Source organism: Malaclemys terrapin, chromosome 23, assembly GCF_027887155.1.
Source record: "Malaclemys terrapin pileata isolate rMalTer1 chromosome 23, rMalTer1.hap1, whole genome shotgun sequence".
NCBI lineage: Eukaryota > Metazoa > Chordata > Testudines > Emydidae > Malaclemys > Malaclemys terrapin.
Genome location: NC_071527.1, coordinates 374,974 through 397,045, shown reverse-complemented (window position 1 = coordinate 397,045; position 22,072 = coordinate 374,974). Strand labels below are relative to the sequence as shown.

Sequence of the window (22,072 nt, the reverse complement as noted above, 5' to 3'; positions counted from 1 at the left end):
CTCTCAGACTTGAACTCCACTTCCAATATTAATAAATGAGTCCCTGGATGGGGGGACTGTGTGGAGCTGTACAAAGTGTGATTATACTGTAGAGTGGAGCTGTGGCAAGGGCTGTTGTAGAGAAAAGCTGCACCATCAAACAATCCCACAAGGGTCGTAACTGTAGCAAAGGTTTGCACAAAGCCTGTGGGAATGTCAGCTCTGTTTCTGGATCAGAGTTCCTGATGGATCATATGGTTGCATTTTCAGAAACTTCTATTACTGCTGGAGTAAATGGTTCACTTCCCAGGCAAAACCAGTTCCACTGCTGTGAGGCGGGTAACCCTGGCAGCCTTAAAGCTGATGAGCAGTAATTACAGGCTTATTCCAACATAGTTTAGTACAAGACAAACAGTTTAGAGGTCTGGCTCTGAGAGACAGCCCGGCAACAGCATTGAGCAATCAATCCACTTTGTCAGGTTCTGGGTACATCCAGCAACCTGGCAGTGCTGAAGTGTATATTCTGTGACCGATAAATTAAATTTAATGGGTTTTCTCATCTTCTGCTCACTCTCCTCCCATGCCTCTGGACCACCCTCCTTAAACCACCACAGATGTACTAAGGGTTCTCTTTATCTGTTTAAAATGTATCTGTATAAAAAGTCTATATGGAGAAAGAGTGAGAGAATAATGAACTGGCTGGTGTGTATGTTCCCTATTGGTCTTGGCTGGATGGAATCAGAACAGTTCCATCCTGTGGCATAGACCCCGTCCTGCTAGCAGCTGATGGAGATTCTCCCTTAGCTCAAGCTGGGGCTTTTGGAGCAGGAGGAGCTGAGCTCTGTCCCCACTGCTGTTGTGAAATTCCAAATGGTCACAGTGTGCAGCACCATGACAACAGTGAAGTGCTTGTTATTATGTGGGTGTAATTGACACCACTTTATCTATGGCAGAGTTATAATGATCTCATACCAATCCAGATGGCAAAATGGCTGCATCTTGGAATTAAAATGGTAACTGATTTCTACCATGGGTGTATTACAGTGTTAACGCTGGCTACAGAGTGGGGGGACAAAGGCCGAATGGCAGGGGCAGCATGACAGGAAGTATGCTGTGTTGCTGCCCGTGCTGTACCAGTTCTGCCTCTGACATACATCAGTCTCTGGGGCTGTTAATTCAGCAATGGCACTAAAACAGAAAAAGCAAGACATTTAGAGACAGTGGGTTCCCCCTCAGTCCACTAACTAGGACACCCAGTGGGAGTTTTTCAGTATCAAACACATCAGGAGCTGCTCTCCAGTGCTTAGGAGTCAGGGCAGCTACAGTGCCCCTCTGCTTTCTACTTAGGTTTCATCCAGGTCTGAGAACACTGAGGGAGGGGAGAGGGGAGAAGTAAGTAGTGAATCATGTTGAGAGGGAGACGTGGGGGCAGGAGGGACAGGAACTGCAGTTACCAGATGCTGACTCATCATGCTTTTCCTCTTGGACCTTGCACGGTGAGCAGCCAGGAGGGACATTAATGTTTAACTCCATTTAAGCTGATTTGACGAGGGGAAGGTGAAGAGTATTTCTCTCCCTGGAGCCACTGTGCTGTTTGTACCACAGATATGAAGGCCTGGTGGCTGAATGGGTTTTGTCATACAACATAATCCAAAGAGCACAATCCAACTGATAAACTCCAGAAGGAAAGAGGGGAAATCAACAGCATTAACACTTAGGCCTCCATTTTCACGTTTTATTGGCCACACAAATATAGCTGGAGGATAGACAGACAAACTCTGTAAAGAAGAAAAGTAACGAAAAGCTCTCTTCGCTTGCCAGCAACCCGCATTATCAATGATGATCCATTCAGAAACAGGACCCCCAGAACCAACTGAACCCCAGCCTTCTCTGGCTTGTAGCATTTACAGTGTGGAGATCGGAGCAGGGCTCACGGGCTCTGCTGCAGGACCCATTTCTGTGTGGCTTTCTTCAATAATGTGTGTCTCTGCAAAATAGCTCTCATTGTGCTGCAACTGGAAAGCGGTAATTGGGAAGTGCTGATTTTCATTCCATTGGAGCGACGAGGAGGACAGAGGGAAAAGTCAGGGATGTGTTCAATGTAGTAGGCGAAGTCCATGGGGTGGGGGTGAAGGCAATAACATAGTGTCTAACCAAGATCACCCTTCTTCCTTGGATTGTCGATCACTTTTTCTCCACCTTGAATTCTTCTTCCCAAGGTGAATGAAATCCTCACCCGACAGCCTCAATCAGAAGGCAGATCTAGTAGATAAAGCACAGGATTGGGAGAACTCCGAGTTCTGTTCCCAACTCTAACACTGACTTACTGTATAACCTTTGGCAAGTCACGTCCCCTTCCTGTCCATCAGAATGCCCATTTGTAAAATGGGGATAATGTTGACCTGCCTTTCAGTCAATGATTGTTACCGAAGCACTCTGAGATCCATAGGTGGAAGTGCAGAGGCAAATCACTAGCGCAGGATTGTAATAAATCCATGGCTAGCTAGGAGCCCTCTGCTGGGCACCACACTCTGGGAAAGATGTGGGGTAATTAGTGAAAGTTCAGAGGACAGCAACAAAAATGGTTAAAGATCTAGAAAACATGACCTGTAAGGAAAGATTGAAAAAAATTAGTTTGTTTAGTCTGAAGAAGAGAAGACTGAGGGGGGACATGATAACAGTGTTAAAGTACGTAAAAGGTGGTTATAAAGAGGAGGGTGGTAAGTAATTCTTTTTATCCATTGAGGACCAGGCAAGAAGTAATGGACTTAAATTGCAGCAAGGGAGATTTAAGTTAGACATTAGGAAAAACTTCCTAGTTGTAAGGGTAGTTAATCACTGGAACAAATTACCTAGGGAGGTTGTGGAATCTCCATCATTCTAGGTTAGACAAACATCTGTCAGGGATGGTATAGATAATACTTAGTCCTGCCTCAATGCTGGGGACTGGGCTAGATGACCTACTGAGGTCCCTTCCAGTCCTACATTTCTATGATTCTATGCTTGTCACAGTCTTTTGGAACTTTGCAATGACAGAAATGGAACTCAAATTCCCCTTCTCCAAAAGCAAGAGCCCCTACCAAATGAGCTACAGAAGAATCACCATTAGCTGATAGCGGAATACAGCCTAGGAGGGCACTCTTCAGTACTTTTGTTGTTATCTTTTCAAGTAGAGGCCACACACCAGCCAAGTCCTTGCAGGGTGTTTCTGTATTTCCTTTTTATTTGCATAAACCACAAATTTCAGCTGAAAACCCCTCCATGAAGGTGTTTGCGCCATTCACTCCCAGTTTGGTCCCCTCCCCTCCCCCTGCACTGCATACTGTGCATATGGACAAGGGATTAAAAGCAGAGCATAGAGAGATACAATAAACCACTGGGTTAAATGGAGATCCAATAGCCATTAACAGTGACTTGAGACATGTGGCATTAAAGAGGTAGTAGTTTTAGAGGTAGTAGTTAGAGATTTACTTCGGCCTCCACTATAAAATGAAAAGTTTCAGAGTAACAGCCGTGTTAGTCTGTATCCGCAAAAAGAAGAACAGGAGTACTTGTGGCACCTTAGAGACTAACAAATTAGAAGTGGGCTGTAGTCCACGAAAGCTTATGCTCTAATAAATTTGTTAGTCTCTAAGGTGCCACAAGTACTCCTGTTCTTCTTTTTATAAAATGAAATGCGTACACTGGGAAAGAAATCAAAAGCTATGCCTGTCAGGCAGATCCGGCCTCTTTCTCAATCCCTCAGGAGAGCTGAGTGGAAAGGAATTCTGTAATTCATCATGTGAAAGTGACAGTATATGTTAGAGTTAAGGAGCCCATAGTAAGAAAGCACATGACCAAGGATGATTGGAACAGACTGGGGAACCTATCCGTCCATCCTTGCACTGCGACTCTGAAATGTTCTGTGTCTGAACAGAGGCTGGAATTCTTTCCCCAGGATGTAATAGTGGCTTTTGCTTTATTAACCTCTCACGTGACTGGATATCTCAGACCAAATCCTTCATGTGAAGGCCTAATTGTGAGGCTCTTTACCCTGCTCTGCCAGTATAATCATAATTTAAACCCATTTTAAGGCCCTGCCATTATACAGCTAGAGAAGTTGTAAAGGAAAATCAGCCCCTAATTAGTATTTATTCAATCAAACCTCCTAAAATCTGCCTTGAGTTACACCCCTGTAAATCTGGAGTAACTCTAATGTTACTCTAGATTTGCAGGGTAAATATGGGATCAAGATGATCGTGGCAGATAGGGGGCAGCTTTCTGCTCTCTGTTATGCCCAAGCAGCAGTGCTGCAGTCAAGAATCTGGCTTGTGATAATATACAATGACTTTTGTATGTATTGCAATCAGTTAACAGGTTTGACTGTAAGATGCCATTGAACTTTTTCTCAATTGATTTTAGCTGGTAAAATTAAGATGTTGGTTAATTGGTTGATATTGCATTCTTGTAAGGAACGGTGGGCGGGGGCATACCCTGTTTGCCTGAGTGTGGACGGAATAAGGACACTAGGATCTGATCCTGTGCTTGCTCTTTTATCTATGCTCCATAAAGAGTCAGTTCTAACTTCTTACACATGTTTTCTGGAGCACTATATTTCCATCCTGCCTAGAACTTCTGATCTTCAGTCCCAAATCTGCACATGCTTTTCTGACATATGAGCTGTGTGAGAACTCTCCTGGGACTTTTTATACAGCCCTCCTGATTGCCACTGTAATGGTTGTTATGCTTGTTTTTCTGCTGCCTTGGCTCCATAAAAAGAGGAATGTACATACTGATAGAGACTGCTTGGAAATAAAGTAAAATTCCAGTTTAGTCACTGATTAAACCAGTGTTGGGAGGGACTTTTATGAAGTTAATTGACTGGGTGTAGTTCTAAGAAACAGAAAGGGTATCTAGGTGTTAGCACTGGCCATATCACTGAATGCTGCCCTCAAATCATAGCTGACCAATTTTGCAGCATGCTGAGACCCTCTTATAGGGAGCTGAACAGCCTCAACAACTGATTGGGAATCAATGAAAGGACACAGCCTCCATCACAGAGTGCCAGCATTGACCCTAGGTGAAATATTAAACAGACTGTTGAGACAAAAATAAATATTGGTCTTGATTCTCCTCTCCCGTGCCAATTAGGAAAAACTCTACTAAAGTTGATTGAATTGCACTGCTCTCAGAGTAATGTAAGAGGAGAATCCAGACCAGTTTAAAAAAAACAAAACCCTGTTTTTTGTTACTGACTATACCTGAGATTGTTAATCCAGAAAGAATGGTTAACATCTCACTGAGTTTTCACCATTTATGATGATGTCATAAACAGATGGCCTGTTAGAGATTCATTAAAATTATTTATGAAAACAAATGAACATCACAGACACGTTAAATTAAATTACATTGAAGCATGCAGTGCAAATTATACATATATCTCATCTAGGCAACCTTGTGTCTTGTTATGGCTGCCTCCTTGCACCCCCTCACCCCCTTCTTGTTGTGTGCCATGTCCCTTGTCACATCGATTTAGGTCCTGATCCTGCAAGCAGCTCTGGACAGATCTCTGCGCCCTCATGGAGCTCTTTTGAAGTCAGTAGGGCTCCACATGGATGGAGAAGTCTACACATGTTGTACTATCATCAGGATTGGGGCTTTAGACTGTAAATTCTTTGGAACTGGGACTGACTTTTACTATATGTTTATATAATGGCCTGGAGTTCTAATTCTGATTGTGGCCTCTGAATGCTACTGTAATGCAAATAAGTTATGTGCTAAAAAGTATGTTTATCTTTTACTATTTGAGCAGTGAAACTAAACTTGCCAATTTCACTTTCTGGTTCTTGTGCACTATCTCAAGTACCTTCTGTTTGGATTCCCAACACTGCAGAGGAATCCTTAAATAAAATAGAATTATTTTAATTACAATGCTTAAAAATAATAACTTTTACATTTTTATATTTAAGGAGAATCATGGACTACTGCGCTCAGGGGAGGGGGTAAAATGGGATCCAGTGGGAGCCACCCCTCCTCCCAGCATCCCACTGGATCCACAACTGTGCAGGGGAAACCCAACAATTCTGGGAGCACTGGGACCCAGATGGTACCGCCCCTCCCTCCATGTGGGCTTTGGAGAAGACAGCAGAGAGGAGCCAGCCAGAGACTCCAACCAGTAGGGACAGAAGCAGCCAAAGCAGGGGGATCTTTGGTCCTGGGGACATGTGGAGAAGTTTCCACAGTTTGAATTGGACTTTCTCTGTGCTGTGCTTCAGCTCCCCTACACCTTCAGTCTCTTCACTTCAGCTTTACTATAGACCTGACCCTATTATCCTTTTCTCCCCTGCCCTGTCCCCCTCACCTCTTCCCTTTTCTTCCCATTTAGCTGATCCCCTCCTGAATAAACTCCCCTGCCCCAAAACAGTGATGGAATTTATATGCCATTTGCTGACATCACATTGTTCACTCTGCAGGGGTGTTCTACCCCTTCCCTGATCCTGTATCTGTCTTGTCTATTTGGACTGTAAACTCTTCAGGGCAGCAACCACCTGTTACTGTGTGTTCATAGAGCACCTAGCACAAGTGGCCCCACTCTAGGTTGGCCCTTAAACATTACCATAATATACATGATTAATTATTATTATTATATAATAATATTATTATTAATAATAATAGAAGATGGATGCACAGATAAATGCAATCCCCATGGGGAAAATGTTCTTATATTGGAGTTATTTGTTGAAGTAATTAATATAATATTATTATTAATGTAACCTTTAATTAAAATACATAACTACAGCATTACCATTGAAGAATGTATACATTAGAAAGACAGGAAATGACCAACTAAGGTAACTTACATAAACATGCTATTTCCTTTACATTTCGTACATGTAATTAATAAGATTGACTTGAGCAAGTTTACCTTACAGATGCCGGTAACAGCCGCGACCTTCCTCCATCAAGACATTCTTACAAATGCTTTCAACATATAGATCACCCGTCTGTGTGTGTATTTGGTGATGTGTCTATCTTCTGTTCAGGGTTCAGGTTGTTATTGGACTATGTAAGGTGCATATTTCAATACTGATATTACTGTAATTAATGGAAACTAGCTAGTAATTTCCTGTCTTCTTAGTGATTCGGGTGTGTAATGGTGTTGTGTCTGAGTTACATTCATTTCTTCAACAACCTTAAGTCTAAGTTAACAAAGATTTTTGTGTGGGGGAATTTTCTTGTGTTTGTGAAATAAATATAAGGATCCTTGAAAGCTTCAGTTGGGTTGGCACAGGAAACATTTGCCCCATCTAGGTCCCACTGGTGCTACAGAAATAATAATAATTTGAGGTGGGATTTTCAAAGGAGTCTGATGACTTTTCCACACTCAGAGTTGCACCAGTTCAACCAAATATGTGATTTTAAGCCCATTTGATTAAACTGATGCAAAAGGCTCTGAGAATGCTCTTATTTTGGTTTAAGCAGGCTTATATCAATTTAGTTTAAGTTGGTTAGGAACAGGTTTAAGCTAAACTGAAAGAACCTGTTCTTACGATGAAATAAGAGCATCCACATGGGTTTGGATCAATTTATCTAAACCAGTTAAAATGTGTGTGTAGATGAGGGTTAGAGAATCAATGTGTGAGATTATAATGCTAGTGAAAGATGCCAAATTAACAGCCCTGGAGACAAATTTGTCTCTTTATCTGCAGGACAGGCATGCATGGAACACAGCAAGACAAGCTCCTCTCCTGCCCCTGCACTGCCCATGGTCCTCAGCCCCACCCTGGGAGGACCACATCTAGGGAGGAGAGGGGACTTTCCTCTCCCTGTCTACATTCAGCCCTTGGTTTCTTCTCTTTGGGTATGTCTCCACTGCAGTCTGCAGAGTTAACCCAGGTGACCAGCACCTGGGTTAGCCTGGTCCTGATGTGAGCAACCCCTCTGCAAAGCACACTGGAGTTGTTGCATCCACACTGGTGCTGCATACACTTGTGTGAGGCATTCAGACTTCTGCAATCATGTTCTCTGCTTCTAAGCATGCACTAAGCTGTGTCACTCTATACATTATTTTGCAGTGTATTGTGGGAGAACTTGTCTGTCCTTCGTGGGCCTCTCTGTGGAAGTGTCCTTAGCTCACCAATACGAGAAAGATGAACCACTCCCAGCTTGGCATGCTCTAGACTTCTGTCCATGGCCTCTTTTCCAGCCAGTGGTAAGGCATAGATACAACTCAGAATAATGACCTGTTCTAACTGTTGGCATTAATGTAATTCTCATTTTGGAACTAGGAGGCAGACACAGGGCATGAGACACGGGGGGTCATTTTGGCAGCAGCCTGTTGCCCTGAGAAAGTGGTGGTGTGCCTTGCTAAGGAGATCATGCAGACATGAAGCAGTGAAGACAAGTGATGCAAGTTTTAATAGCTGTAAATCCTCCTATGCTGAATGATAGTTCTGGAGCAGGGCCACAAGCACAGAGTGATGGAATCACATTGTCACATAGACCTGGGACAACCAGCAATGGACCCAGAATTTCTGCACGAGGAAGGCCACCTTAGACTCCCAGGCAGGATGCCTGTGTTGGGGAGATTTGGAACAGGGCAGACTAAACTTTATTTTTATTATTGATTTGGGCCTTTCCATTTATAACCGACAGAGAATGAAGAACTAGAGCAAAAAGGCAGCGAAACCTATGCCAAGGTTTTTATATAAACATCTTGAGGAGCCACTCTGCTGGCTGAAGAGAGAGCACACACATACCATGCTAATGAAGATACACAAAACTGCCAACATCTCAGTATTTAGTATAGGGAGAGGAATGCAGATTATCTTGTTTGGCTGCTGGAGAACTATCTACTTACAAGCAGAAAATTAAAAGCATCCAGATGGCTAAACAATCACTCAGCCTCAGTCTTCTCTGATGTGCAGTTATTTTTTCCACTCTGAATGCTACCTCCTCAAAGCTAATGAACCAATAAATAAAAGGTGGGAGATCATCTTTATTCATGGTTACTACTATCAGGCATTAGAGCAGCATTCCTTATGGCTTATAGGATTACTATTATTATTTATTTGTTTTATGGTAGCATGTGGAGCCCCACTCTTAACTGCTTGGTACTAGATGCTGCCCCCCCACACAGAGTTTCTGTGCAGAAGAGTTTACAATCTAAATAGGCAAGACAGACAAAGAAATATAATTATCTCCATTTTACAGGTGGGGAAATGGAGGCAGAGCTTGTGTGACTGGAAAAGAGCTGTGTAGCTCAAAAGTTTATCTCGCTCACCAACAGAAGTTGGTCCAATAAAAAGTATTTCCTCACCCACCTTGGCCCAAGATCACACAGGGAATCTGTGGCAGAACTGGGAACTTTGTATCAATTTCCCCAAATCCAGTTGTTTATATGAGGGATTTGCACGAGGGCAGCTATATTGGTACAAAAATTCCCTAGTGCAGGCAGGGCCTCTTCTGCCTCCTAGTGCTGCTGACTTTCCGCATTTTGGTGCAAAACCATCGATCGTTCCAGGGCCACTTGGCACTAGGATTGGGGCTATCGTGAGCAGAGCTAGGCTAAGGACACAATCCATGAATCCAGAAACCCTCCTGTTAACCCTGGTGACCCTCTATGAAAGCTCTGTGTCTGGCCTCGTGTGTCAGGCAGCACGCAGCTAGGGGACACTACAAGGGGAGAGAAACAGAACACGGAGAGATTACTGCGCATGTGCACAGAAGCTTTGCCACAGAGGGGCGAGGGAAAAAATGCGCATGCGCACCTAGGGAGAGCGCAGGCGAGGTGGACGCATGCGCGCAGGAGGACCCGGCCAGGGAGACGGGGCGTGGCTAAGGCTTCTGGTTGGGGGAGGCTAGCGCCAGGAGGGGGCGTGGCCAAAGCTCCCCAGGCGAAGCTCCCTCCGCTGCTGTAGGTGCCGCCGTCGTCTCCTCAGCAGCGACAGGTGCGCGGTGCTGGTCCCGGTCGCCGCCCGGCACAGGTGGGTCGTTGCGGGCGCTGGGGCCGCTTGGCCCGGTTCGGAGCCGCCTGGTTTCCCCTCAGGGGTCCGGTCCCCTGCTTGCTGCCGCGCCTGGGTCGGGTCCCGGTCCGGCTCCCGCCTCCCCGTCCCTGGCCGGGCCGGGCCGGTTCCCTCCCAGGCACCCGCCGGCGGCGGGTTCGGCCCGTCGGAGCCCGGAGCCCCTCGGCGGTTCTGGCCCAGGCCGGCTCCCCGCGCCGCCCCTGAGGAGCGGTGTGGGGCTGGGGCGCCCCGGGCCTTGCCCCCGCCCCGGCTCCTATCCCTGGGGCCTGCCGGGCCGCCCTGCCCCGGTGCCCTGAGCGCCCTGCCCCGGTGCCCTGAGCGCCCTGCCCCGGTGCCCTGAGCGCCCTGCCCCGGTGCCCTGAGCGCCCTGCCCCGGTGCCCTGAGCGCCCTGCCGGTAGCCGCCCCAGGGGCTGCAGCGACGCTCCCCTGCCTGCCTGGCGGGCTGCCTTGGCGGGGCAAGCGCTGGCTCGGGCCCCTCCCGCAAGCACCTGTCCTAGGTGTCCGCTCCTGCGGGTGTGGGACGGGAGCCCCGGGGGCAGGCGGATCTGACCGGGCAGCCAGATGTGAGACGTAACCCCGCTTGTGCACCTGCCAGAGGCGCGTGGCCACGCACTGACATATGCCTTTTAAACCGCGGGTGCGCCTGGAGCGCTTGAGACGGGCTTGATCAAAACGGTATCCCTGTCTGATGCCCTGGATTCATTTCCTGCCCCACCTGAGTCCTGGAAATCTACTCGGTGAGCCCTAGGAGGAGGAAGCCGCTATTCATGTCCACAGTGGGAATTTTCTGTGGAATGAAAACTGGATATGTGACCTTTTGCTTGCTTTAGCTAGTTTTAAAAAACTAAAAGTTTGTACTGCTCTAAAGCTGTGCTGTTATAGTAAATCAATGCCCTTAGCAGCTTTTGCTGTATAAAGTTCTCACAACTGCATAAATCTTGGATAGATTTGCCACCTCCACGTTCAAAATGAAACAAAATTGAAATGGCTTCTTCATATTGTTACCTTGTTTGGCCTTAGTGGCTAGCTTAAAAAAAACTCTGGAGTCTAGTAGGTGGTTCTAATTGGGTGTAGAAATTGGTGATAGTCAGGTATTTCTTTAATGTACTCTTCTTTATTTACAAAGAATGTATAAAGAATCAAGAAGCAGAAACCACTTTTTTTTTTTAACTCACAGTCTGTACCCCAGCCCAAAAACTTCTCCCCAGGTTTCTTCTAGGGTCAGCTGCATTCTTTCAACTGCTCTTTCCAGCTGTCTTTCACTCTCTTTCTCTAGTTTGTCTGTTTTGCCTTCCCATACATGTACCACCTACCCAAAACAGTACTCCGCAAAAGCTCCTTGGTGGGTTCACATTTCTTTTGTTTTAGGCGGGGGTTTATCTTAGAGTAATGGTAATTGAATGGTGAGTTCATGCCTATCAGTCTCAATGAGGTCATCATATAAATTGTCTGATCACCTGTTTATTTTCTCCTCTTATGTGCTATGCAGTATTGAAAATTCAACAATGAAAGTTGTTTGTTCCCATCTTTCAAAGAAATGAAAGGTGTCTGATGGCATCTTGATATGTTTGTGGAGAGCCTGTTTTACATAGGTTGCTAACAAATGTTTAGTAAGGGCATGGTACAGTCTTCACGTTCTTTCAGTATATGCCCTAACTACTAGGTGAACTCTTTGAAATGCAATTTAAGAAAAAAGCCCCAGTAATAATTATTTTGCTGTTACAAGCCTCTTGCCACCATTAAAGAGGAAAAATGTTTAGGGTTATCCTCCCTTCTCCAGCTTTGGTACGAATCTGGACCACAGTATCTTCGTGTGCTACAGTGTATGGTTGTAGGTCACATCCTAATCTGATAACTTTACACAGAAACTACAAGGTGGTTATCTCAAGTGACTTGTTCATGGCCATCTGTCCTCCTCAAGTGTGGACTTATTTGTTTGGGGTAGGAAGTCAAGGAATAGTTCTGAATTTTGAATTGAGTGGTTAGAAAACTGAAAACTTATCTTCAAAAATTAAAAACAAGAAAACATTCAGATTAACCTGCCACAATCCCAGGAAATAGTGCAGTTAGCATTTTGTCCTGTTCTGGAATATTATGTTTGTGGTGTCTTCAGATCTAATTCTGACTGCAGACTTTGATCTGATTCCATTAGTTGAAAGATTAGACTGTATAGTGAACCCAAAGAACCTTATTCTTTCAGAATTTCTCAAGTGAGAGGTAACTTTTAGTTCAAGCGACTATGTTATGGTAATGCATAGAATTTTGAAAGCAAGTTCTGTAGAGAGAATTCTGCTGTTGTGGTGATAAGTATAGAATCTTAATTTGTCTTCTATAAACAGTATCACAGCTGGTATTTTTATCAGCTTAGAAGCACCTGTACCTCCATTGTTCTTCCTTGGGCAGTAGGAATATTTCTACAATTCCTACTATATCTACTTTAATAAACTTCTGTTAGAAAGTCAGTGAATCAACAGGTGTATCTCTCTGTATTTTTAGCTTGACCAACTTGTAAACTAGCATTCAACCAATGAAATTAAATATTAATTTTGTTTAGAGGATGGTCTTTTTTTTTTTTTTTTTTTTTGTGATGTGCAGTACCCCCAGTGGTTCAGTAGAATGTGACAACAGATATATTTATAATAATTGGTTTATTTTTTAGGGTGACAGTATCGGTTAAAAATGTAATTTTTACATGTTCAACTCTGAACTGAATATTTGAATTGTACAAGCAAAGCCTATTCCTAAAGGAGCTTGAATTTTAGGCTATGCAACTCCAGCTACGTGAATAACATAGCTGGAGTTGACGTACATTAGGTCGAGTTACCACGGGGTCTATACTGTGGGGGGAGTTTCTCCCATCGACTTACCTTACTCTTCTCATCAGGGGTAGAGTACAGGGGTTGACTGGAGAGCGATCTGCTGTCGATTTGGTGGGTCTTCACTAGAGCCTCGATCCCAGTTGTAGTGTAGACTTGCCCTTAGTAAATGTGAAGAAGCTTAATGAGAGGTTGTGGTAGCTACTGCTACTTCAGTGTGCTATTGGCACTGAAGCCAATAGGTTGGTAGCTAGACAGTTAAAGAGTCTTGAGTCTCTGAGCCCCAGGCAGAATCAGGTATTTGTGTTGATGCAGATGTCTGAGCTTTTTACCAAAGAACACTTTGTATGAAAATAAATCCATTATTCAGTATGTTAAATGACCTCTCATATTTGCACATTTTCCCGCTGATTTAACACACATTTATTAGATTACTTGTCTGGTCTTAACAGCAAATGCTTGTACTACCTCCGAGTTTTAAATCTAAGTTTTTACATCATGTTTAAAATAAGAATTGTGAATGCCATTCCCAGAAAGTTGTCATTCTGAGCAGTAAATATTTGGGATTTAGGTGCTATTATTTCTGAGAAAATGGCTTCAAAATCTCTGTAGATCAGAAAACTGGCAGGGAGATATTTGTTTCTGTATTCTTTTGGTGCCAAAGTTCAGCAAAATGACCTGGTGTTTTGTATCTCTTGTTTGTTACATGCCTAGCAATTTTTCTTCATACGATGACCTAATGCAGGGGCAGGCAAACTTTTTGGCCTGAGGGCCGCATCGGGTTTCATAAATTGTATGGAGGGCCGGTTAGGGGAGGGGATTGTGGCCTGGCCCCCACCTCTTGTCTGCCTCCCCCAGGACCCCTGCCCCATCCAACCTCCCCGTTCCCTGATGGCTCCTCTAGGACCCCTCCCCCATCCACTCACCCCTGCTCCTTGTCCCCTGACCGCCCCCGGACCCCTGCTGCCCCATCCAACCCCTCCTCTCATTCCTGATGCTGCCCGCCCCCTCCCAGGACCCTTGCCCCCATTCAACCACCCCTTCTCCCTGTCCCCTAACTGTCCCCAGAACCCCTGCCGCCCAATCCACCCCCCTCCTTCCTGACTGCCCTGCCCCCATTCAACCCTGTTCCTCCCCTGACCACCCTGACCCCTATCCACACCCACACCCCCTGACCACCACCCCAAACTCCCTTGGCCTCTATCCTACCACCACCACCACCCCCCGCTCCCTGGCCCCTTACCATGCTGCCTGGAGCACCGGTGGCTTGTGGCGCTATAGCTGCGTCACCCAGCTGGAGCCGGGCCATGCCGCTGCCGCCACCACGCAGCACAGAGACCGGGTCAGGCTGGGCTATGCAGCTGTGTTGCCCCAGGAGCTCACAGCCCCGCTGCCCAGAGCATTGTGCCAGTGGCGGAGCGAGCAAGCTGAGTCTGTGGGGGAGAGAGGATAGCAGGGGAGAGGCCGGGGGGCTAGCCTCCCGGGCAAGGAGCTCGGGGGCCGGGCAGGACAGTCCCGCAGGCCACATCCGGCCATAGTTTGCCCACCTCTGACCTAATATGTAGTAATCCTGATAAGTTACTATTTAGATGACAACCAAATAAACTTCTAAAAATCCTAGTACCTTCCTGTGAGTGCAGAAAGATACAACACTGAGCAATATACATTAAACCTGAAAGTGCATCTACTGCCTATAACTGTTGACCCAAAGAAGAGCTCTGTGTAAGCATGAAAGCTTGTCACTCTCTCCAACAGAAGTTGGTCCAATAAAAGATACTACCTCACCCACATTGTCTCCCTAATATCCTGGGATCAACATGGCTACCATGTAGGTTTTCATCAGAAAAATAAACTTACAGAAGTGCAAATTTTAGAGGTGTATATTTTATTTTGAGTGTTTAAAAAAAAAGATTTTGGGTAATGAATTGGTAGATTAGTGGGTCATCAATGAGATGATTTAATTGGTGTTGGCCCTGCTTTGAGCAGGGGGTTGGACTAGATGACCTCCTGAGGTCTCTTCCAACCCTAATCATCTATGATTCTATGATCAGCGTATACCTCTGCTCTGCTCGGTTGATTTTACTTTGTTGGTCCCCCTGCTCAGCTCTGATGTCCCTTTTGCTATTAACTAATGAGCTGTTACAGCAGATGCTGCATTTTGCAGACACCTCAATATAAATATCTTTAAAAACAAACCACTCAGTCCTCCTTTGAGGCAGCTAACTAATAGGGAGTCGAATCTGTGTATAAATATTTTCTCTAGCTCTTCCAGCATATATATGGGTTTTACTCTACTATGGTAAATGTAAAGTTTTAATTTACAGTGGCTGTGATGCAAATGGTGAAGTTTAGCTATGGCTGATGCACCATTTTCTATTCCACCTTTTGGTAAATTGTCATGAAGACTTGCCAGGTTCCAAATATTCTCATCCGCCCTTCCACAATGTATGTTCTTAACTTCATGTACTATGAGTAGTCCTATTCAAGTCAGATGTTCCGGTGTCTGAGCTAGTTTCCTCTTGAGGTGGCATTGCAGTGGCGTGGCAGGGAACCTGCTTTTCTCAGTTCAGAGAAGTCCATGGTACCAAGCTTGGATCTGACAGGAACTATGCACCCACCTGGTTCCATATATGGTACCATCTTACTTTAGAACTGTAGTTTCCATGCCAGTGAGGGCTCATTATCCAAGAGGAGAATACTCCAGAGAGAACTTCAGATCTCCTCCAACAGATCCAAAGGGAGCAATTGGGGTGATTTCCGTACCTCCATCCCAGGAGCATGGTTCTGTAACCCCTAAAATCTGTTTTGATGATTTTCATGGGATACCGTCACAAGGTGATAACCCCATTGGCATAGCTAGTCATGCTCGGGAGACTCATTTTGTAGAGAATCTCTTACTGGACTAGGCTAATAGGTTAGTCCTTTGGAGCCCTTTTAAAGAAGGCCTTGCAGTTGTTACAGATTTTACTTGATTGCCTTTCCACAACATGCAAGAGGAATTTCTCATTGTGGTCTGAGGCAGAATACAGTTTATTGTCCAAGAGGAACATTTCTTAAATTCTCGTTCTTGCTATTGCGACTCTTCTTTTATAAGACTAGTCAACCATGTTGTACAAAACTCAAGGAAACTCAGAACTACGCTATCAAAAATACAACAAAACAATTGAAAAGCTAAAATAAACACTTGTAATCTTTAATGCTAACAATGTAAATTATTTACAGCCAGATTTGAATGGAGCAGAGAAGAAGTTGGTTCCATGACTCGTCAGGCAGATATAAAGGAGCTGACGAGGCAGGTTATTTATGTACTCTCCCTATGGAATGTGTAGCTTGAGGGAATTTCTCATGCTTCCTATCAGGCAAATGCTGCTCAAAAAGGTTCCATAACCATGCAGCTGGACATATGACTTCTAAAGGGGACTGTGGAGGCAAATACATTTGGAGTACAGACATTGCTGTTGGCAAGTAACCCCTTTATTGTCTACACTTCTGCATGTCTCTGGGTGCCTTGTTTGTGTCCTTTAGCTTGTGAATCTCTGGGGCAGAGAATGTGTGTGTATTGTGCAGCACAGAGCGTGTTTGTACAAAATAGATAGTAAACTAATACTCATAGTAGTCAATTAATATTGCTTTCTGGAAGTGGTCTGGAATGAATTACCCAGAAGGGGCTAGGAAGTAGCATGGATGCTTTAGAAACATGATGAATCTTTAAACAAAGTAAGATATTGGAAGGTGTTAAGAAGATGGAAACACAGGTTTGTTAACATCTTCATGACAACTTTCTGTGTGTGTGTGTGTGTGTGTGTGTGTACACACGCACCCTGTAGCCATTCACGATTAATCAGGCTACTTTGTTTCAGTTATGAAAAAAATTAACAGCGATCCTCCCATTATGGAAGAGATGTTTGCTGGAATGAGTCATGATTGTTTTAACACAGATGTGACTGTAGGTAAAGGAGTGGTATCTGAAATATAATGTGTGTGTTATCTGCTGGAAGTCAAAATTCTGTTTGCTTACCTTTGATAGTAATAATGTTAGTGCTTAAAACAAGGTGTGTTGTTTAAACGTTCCTGTTTACATTAAACTTCCCTTGCATATTCTTTCTGTAAGAACAGTGCAGCATCTTAATGTCAGTGTCAGCTGGCCACCTCATCTTGGTAACCGGATTTTCCTGTAAATGATCTGACCTTCAACAAATTAAAAATTGGAAAAGTCTTTTTGTATACATCTTAATTGCTTAAAAAATGAACTAATTCCACTCTTGTCACTATTCCACCGAATTGTATACCCAAACCAGGGTGAAAATGCAAAATTACATAATAGAATTAACTGAAAGTGAAATACAGCTTTGTTACATGCTCCCTGTTTAGAGCATGTCAGTCATGTTCAGCTAACATTAGACAGCAGGCTTAATCCTGTGAAGCACAGGTATGTTGCATTACATGTAAAAGTGAAAGGTACAAAGCATGGAGAAACTGATCCTGTCTTTAACAAGCATTTCTGTGTAGTTGAGAGGGATATATTAGCACATGGATTACACTTACACCCAAATCTCAGCTATGCCTATTCACTGTTTCTTGTTTACTTGGCATTACTGGAAGGAAGGGAACAGACTAACTGGTGACTAGAGACTCTTCTACAATAAAATTTTCTTTGGTTATAGCCATACATAAAACGGCATTATTCCCGTGCAAACAGTGGCCTTGTCTGCCTATGCTGCAGCTTGCACAAAAGCAGCTACTCAGTGATGGCTGTAATTGAGGAAAATCTCTTGGTGTAGACAAGGCCTTGTTAATTTGGAGGAATGTATCTAGAACTTAAAAAAAGAACAGGAGTACTTGTGGCACCTTAGAGCCTAACAAATTTATTTGAGCAAAAGATTTCGTGGTCTACAGTCCACTTCTTCGGATGCATCCTTTCCAGGGATGCATCCGAAGAAGTGGGCTGTAGCCCACGAAAGCTTATGCTCAAATAAATTTGTTAGGCTCTAAGGTGCCACAAGTACTCCTGTTCTTTTTGCGGATACAGACTAACACGGCTGCTACTCTGAAACTTGTCTAGAACTTGTGCACCTTTTAACCTCCACTTACACTGGAGCACAGCAGCCTTGCTGTAGCAATGCCTTAATGTCTATAGACATTTAGTGCAAAATTTGTGTATGGAAGAATCTTGCTGCTAAGTGGTTTGCTATCAAGTGGGCTTCGCTACATGCTTCCTTTCTGTGCTAGAAAGGGCTCTTACAGGCTAGTTTCACTGGATTTTCAGTGCATCATGAGACGAGACTTTATAAGCAAGTACTTTGACTAACTTTTCATCTTATGAACACATGCACTGTCTACCCTAACTATGCAAAGATGTTTCAGAGTGCATAGTTTGGAAAGTGTCAAGAGACTGACCTCAGTAATATCAAATCCATCCAGAACTGAAATTACAGTCATAGGCCCCTTTATGACCCTTTTCAGGGATTTGAAACTTGGCCCTTGAAAATTTCAACTGGAAATAAAAAGTCTCTGAGGTTTGGCACAGTAGTAAGTTACACAGTAATTCCTTGTTTATTCGCCCCCCCCCCCCCGCCTTCCCCTCTCCCCACTTCTACCATTTGTGGAACCAGTAGTATGCTTTTTGTTTTGTTTGTTTTTTACTGTTGTGGCTAATAGGAAGTTTTGCTTTCATATGCAAACTCTAGTTTAGGCACTGGTTTGTCAGTATGTGCTGTCTTGTAGACCTTTCAGAACATTGTGCCAGTGAAATTCAAATGGGCTGTTCTGAAGAACCCTGTCCTTAGTGGAGACACATCCATAGATGGTTCCTGGTTGTCAGTGGTTACCGTCTCCAGTACTTGAAGTTGGAAAAAGTTAGAATGTATTGACTTGTCCACCTACAGATTTTTAAGAGCTGTGCTCAAACTGCATCAGGAGTATAGCCTGAAAGGATTAATCTGAAATCCATTCAATGGTAGTGCAGCCTGGATTTGCTGTGCTTGCAAAGTGTCTGCTTTCAAACCAGGAAGTAATCATGAGTGCATCGTATCAAAGTAGGTTCTCATCCTGATGCACATTTTTCCCTATTCTGGGTCCTTTATTGCATGGGTTAGAAAAAAGTCCCTAGAGAAGTGTGCTAGTTCTCTGCTTTTAGTTGTGGTGACACTAACATTTTCTTAGTGCTTCCATTTCAGGTGTGATTTTACTCCAAGAGTGGATCTGTGGCGCTATATTCTGAGGGCGTGTCAGCGTCTAGTACAGGGGTAGGCAACCTATGGCACGTGTGCCGAAGGCGGCACGCGAGCTGATTTTCAGTGGCACTTACACTGCCTGGGTCCTGGCCACGGGTCCGGAGGACTCTGCATTTTAATTTAATTTTAAATGAAGCTTCTTAAACATTTTAAAAACCTTATTTACTTTACATACAACAATAGTTTAGTTTTATATTATAGACTTCTTATAGAAAGAGACTTTCTAAAAACGTTCAAATGTATGACTGGCACGGGAAACCTTAAATTAGAGTGAATAAATGAAGAGTCGGCACACCACTTCTGAAAGGTTGCTGACCCCTGGTCTAGTAAATAAATCTTTTTTTTTCCACTTGTGAATGGATCAAATTAAATACATGAAACTGATGAAAAAATATCAATCTAGGCAGTATTTCTTTATCGTAACACTATAAGGATCCCTCTGTCAATTTATGCTCCCATATCTTATGGGAGCAATCTTCAGACGTGTGAGAAGAAATGTTGCCTTAAACAGTGTCACCTTGCAGTGTCTCTGGTGTGATCAACTGATACTCTGCGCCCCAATATCACAGAAAGGAGGAACAAGCAACATGCCCATTAGGAGCCAAATCATTTGTGGAGTTATCATGGGGCCCTCAAAACTGTTCTTAAAAAAAAGTAAAAATTAGATGTGCATAAATTCTGGTTTCGCTTTCTGACAGCTTCCATGCTGAAGAGCTGTTCAAAACCTTGTCTCTGTACTGCTGTAAACTGGACGTTTAAAGCCATTCCTTTAGGTAACTGAGAGCTGTTGTAATATCAAGTTTGCAGACCTGTGCATGAGCGGAGGACTTGTTCCAACTCACAGAGGCAGCGGCTGCTGCATTAAATCTGAAGACCATGACAATAAATGAGCAATGTTTGCATAGCAATTACATCCTCTTAGGTTTCATAACTCTAACCTTCTTACATAAATGCCTGAAGGTTTGTTTTAGAAACCAGAGTGGGAAAGGGCAGACAGGGCTTCCTGGAGCTTATTTGTGCCATGGAGCCTATGGATCTGAATTGCAGAGGGTCTCATGTTAGCATCCTTTTCACTCTGAGCTTGTCTTCTCTTCCCATTCTGTTGCAATGGTCAGTGTTTTTACCAGTAAAATAGATTAAAGTTCCTTGAAGATGTTTTTTAATCTAGAGCTGTTGATTTAGTTTTTTATCCACTTGATCCAAGGAGCCTGCAGTGACTGTTACTTGGCAACAATGATATGAGACATGCTTGTAATGCCCAAATAAAGACTGACAATTTGCATCCGAAGAAGTGGGCTGTAGTCCACGAAAGCTTACGCTCTAATAAATTTGTTAGTCTCTAAGGTGCCACAAGTACTCCTGTTCTTTTGACAATTTGTAGCCACTCAGTCCAAATCCTTTTTGGATCACTATTTCATATTGATTATTTCTTTGCTTTGTTTTTCATAGATCTTTCTGCTTTCACAAGATGGAGCCATCTCCATTTAACAGAAGACAATGGACTTCGCAGTCTCTGAGAATCACTGCCAAAGAGCTTTCTCTAGTCAACAAGAATAAGTCATCAGCTCTCCTTGAGAGGTTCTCCAAGTAAGTGCTGTGAAGCTTTAGTTCAAAAACAGGTGTGTAGCCTAGCAGCTGACACCTTGCGAGCTGATGGTGGCAGTTCCCCGTCTGCACTGCTTACCTTCTTAAAATTCAGTTAAACCCCATCCTCTGTGCAATAAAATACTCACAGAATGTGGTTCAGGCAGTTGGCAAATCCTGATGCATTAGCCATAGAACTACAATATCCCTTTCTGGCTGCCATTGTGAGCACTAGCACCCCCCTCCTGCTGGAAGAGAAGGTGCAACCTTGATGGTTGATTCATCGTCTAATCTTTCTTTATTAGAGGAGTGTTCACTTGCAGAGAGGCAAGGTAGACTGTGGAATCTTACATTGGTTTCCCATTCAAACAATAATGTTTTCTTGTAACCAAGGAAGGAGGCAGCCCTACTAAGCAAACACTTACATTAAGCATGCTTGCTGGAAATGCATGTCATTGGTACTTGAGAAATGTGCAGACCACAGGTGGGGACCTTCAGTGTAAGTTGGGCACCTAACTCCCTTAGGCTGCTTTGAAAATCCCAGCCTATTTTAATAATATTGCCTGGTATCAACTTCTGTAATTGGTAATGGGATGTGTGGAAGCCTCACATGAGAGGCGGCTGCTCTGAATTATTTTTTTAAAATACCTGATCTCTAGTCCATTCCTGGAACATGCTATTTTGTTCTTTAGAAGTGTTGAGTGCAAGGAAGAAAATGCTTGTTATGGCTGTAGTCAGTGATTCATCTGCCTCTAGCTGTGATTTTGAAATTGAGCCTGGTCAATTTGCTAAACTTTAATAATCCTTTAAAATGGCATTTACTGGAGTAATTCACCACACTATACTTTAACCAAGCAGGGCTTCCCTACCCTTATGAAAGCAATGGCAGGGCTATTTAGAAAGGACACTTCAGTTCCCACGTGGTTCACCAATCTTGAAATCCACAGCAGGAAACATAATCCTACTACAGCTCTTTCAGCTAAATCTACTGCTTTTAAAACTATGTTTATATCCCCAAATACCATGCAGACTGCCTAGCTCTTCTCAACTTGTTTATAAGTTTGTGACTGACTATTAGTGAAATGGAGGGGCTGTTAGTGCAGATTTAAACCAGGCATTGTGCAGACTCCTTTCCAATACTGGCACAATACCTCAGTCCCTGCCTGCAACATCCATGTCTTTCCAGGCTACCTTTTCCTTCAGTCTTCTGATATTTTTTTCCAATGCACCTCATTCTTTGCCTGGGTCTCATGCACAACTCTGCCAATGAACCCTGTTCCACTCATGCAGTTGCCCTGCCATTTCCAGTCCTGGGCTTATCAAGCAATGGTAGTCCAGTTGTACAAAAATGGAGAGATTTCACATAGATTCGGATGAGATCACCATGTTAATTGTTGCAAGTGGCCAATCGGGATTTGAGCAAAAGCTTTCAAAAGGTGCAAAACTAATACATAA

The 22,072-nt window shown here is 43.8% G+C and overlaps 1 protein-coding gene and 1 long non-coding RNA gene across 2 annotated transcripts in view; one reads left to right on the top strand and one right to left on the bottom strand.

Annotated features, from left to right (window-relative positions):
- Window positions 1–1,700: 1,700 nt before the first annotated feature.
- LOC128828152 (uncharacterized) lies at window positions 1,701–14,233 on the bottom strand. The gene is made up of 3 exons (XR_008443166.1): window positions 14,044–14,233; window positions 12,852–12,961; window positions 1,701–2,241 (listed from the first exon to the last, which is right to left on the bottom strand). It is a non-coding gene; the product is annotated as an uncharacterized LOC128828152 (long non-coding RNA).
- LIMA1 (LIM domain and actin binding 1) overlaps window positions 9,757–22,072 on the top strand; it is a 38,756-nt gene continuing 26,440 nt past the window's right edge. The window contains 4 exon segments of the mRNA XM_054012531.1: window positions 9,757–9,810; window positions 9,812–9,856; window positions 9,859–9,944; window positions 20,483–20,620. Coding sequence (XP_053868506.1) covers window positions 9,757–9,810; window positions 9,812–9,856; window positions 9,859–9,944; window positions 20,483–20,620 — 323 coding nt within the window.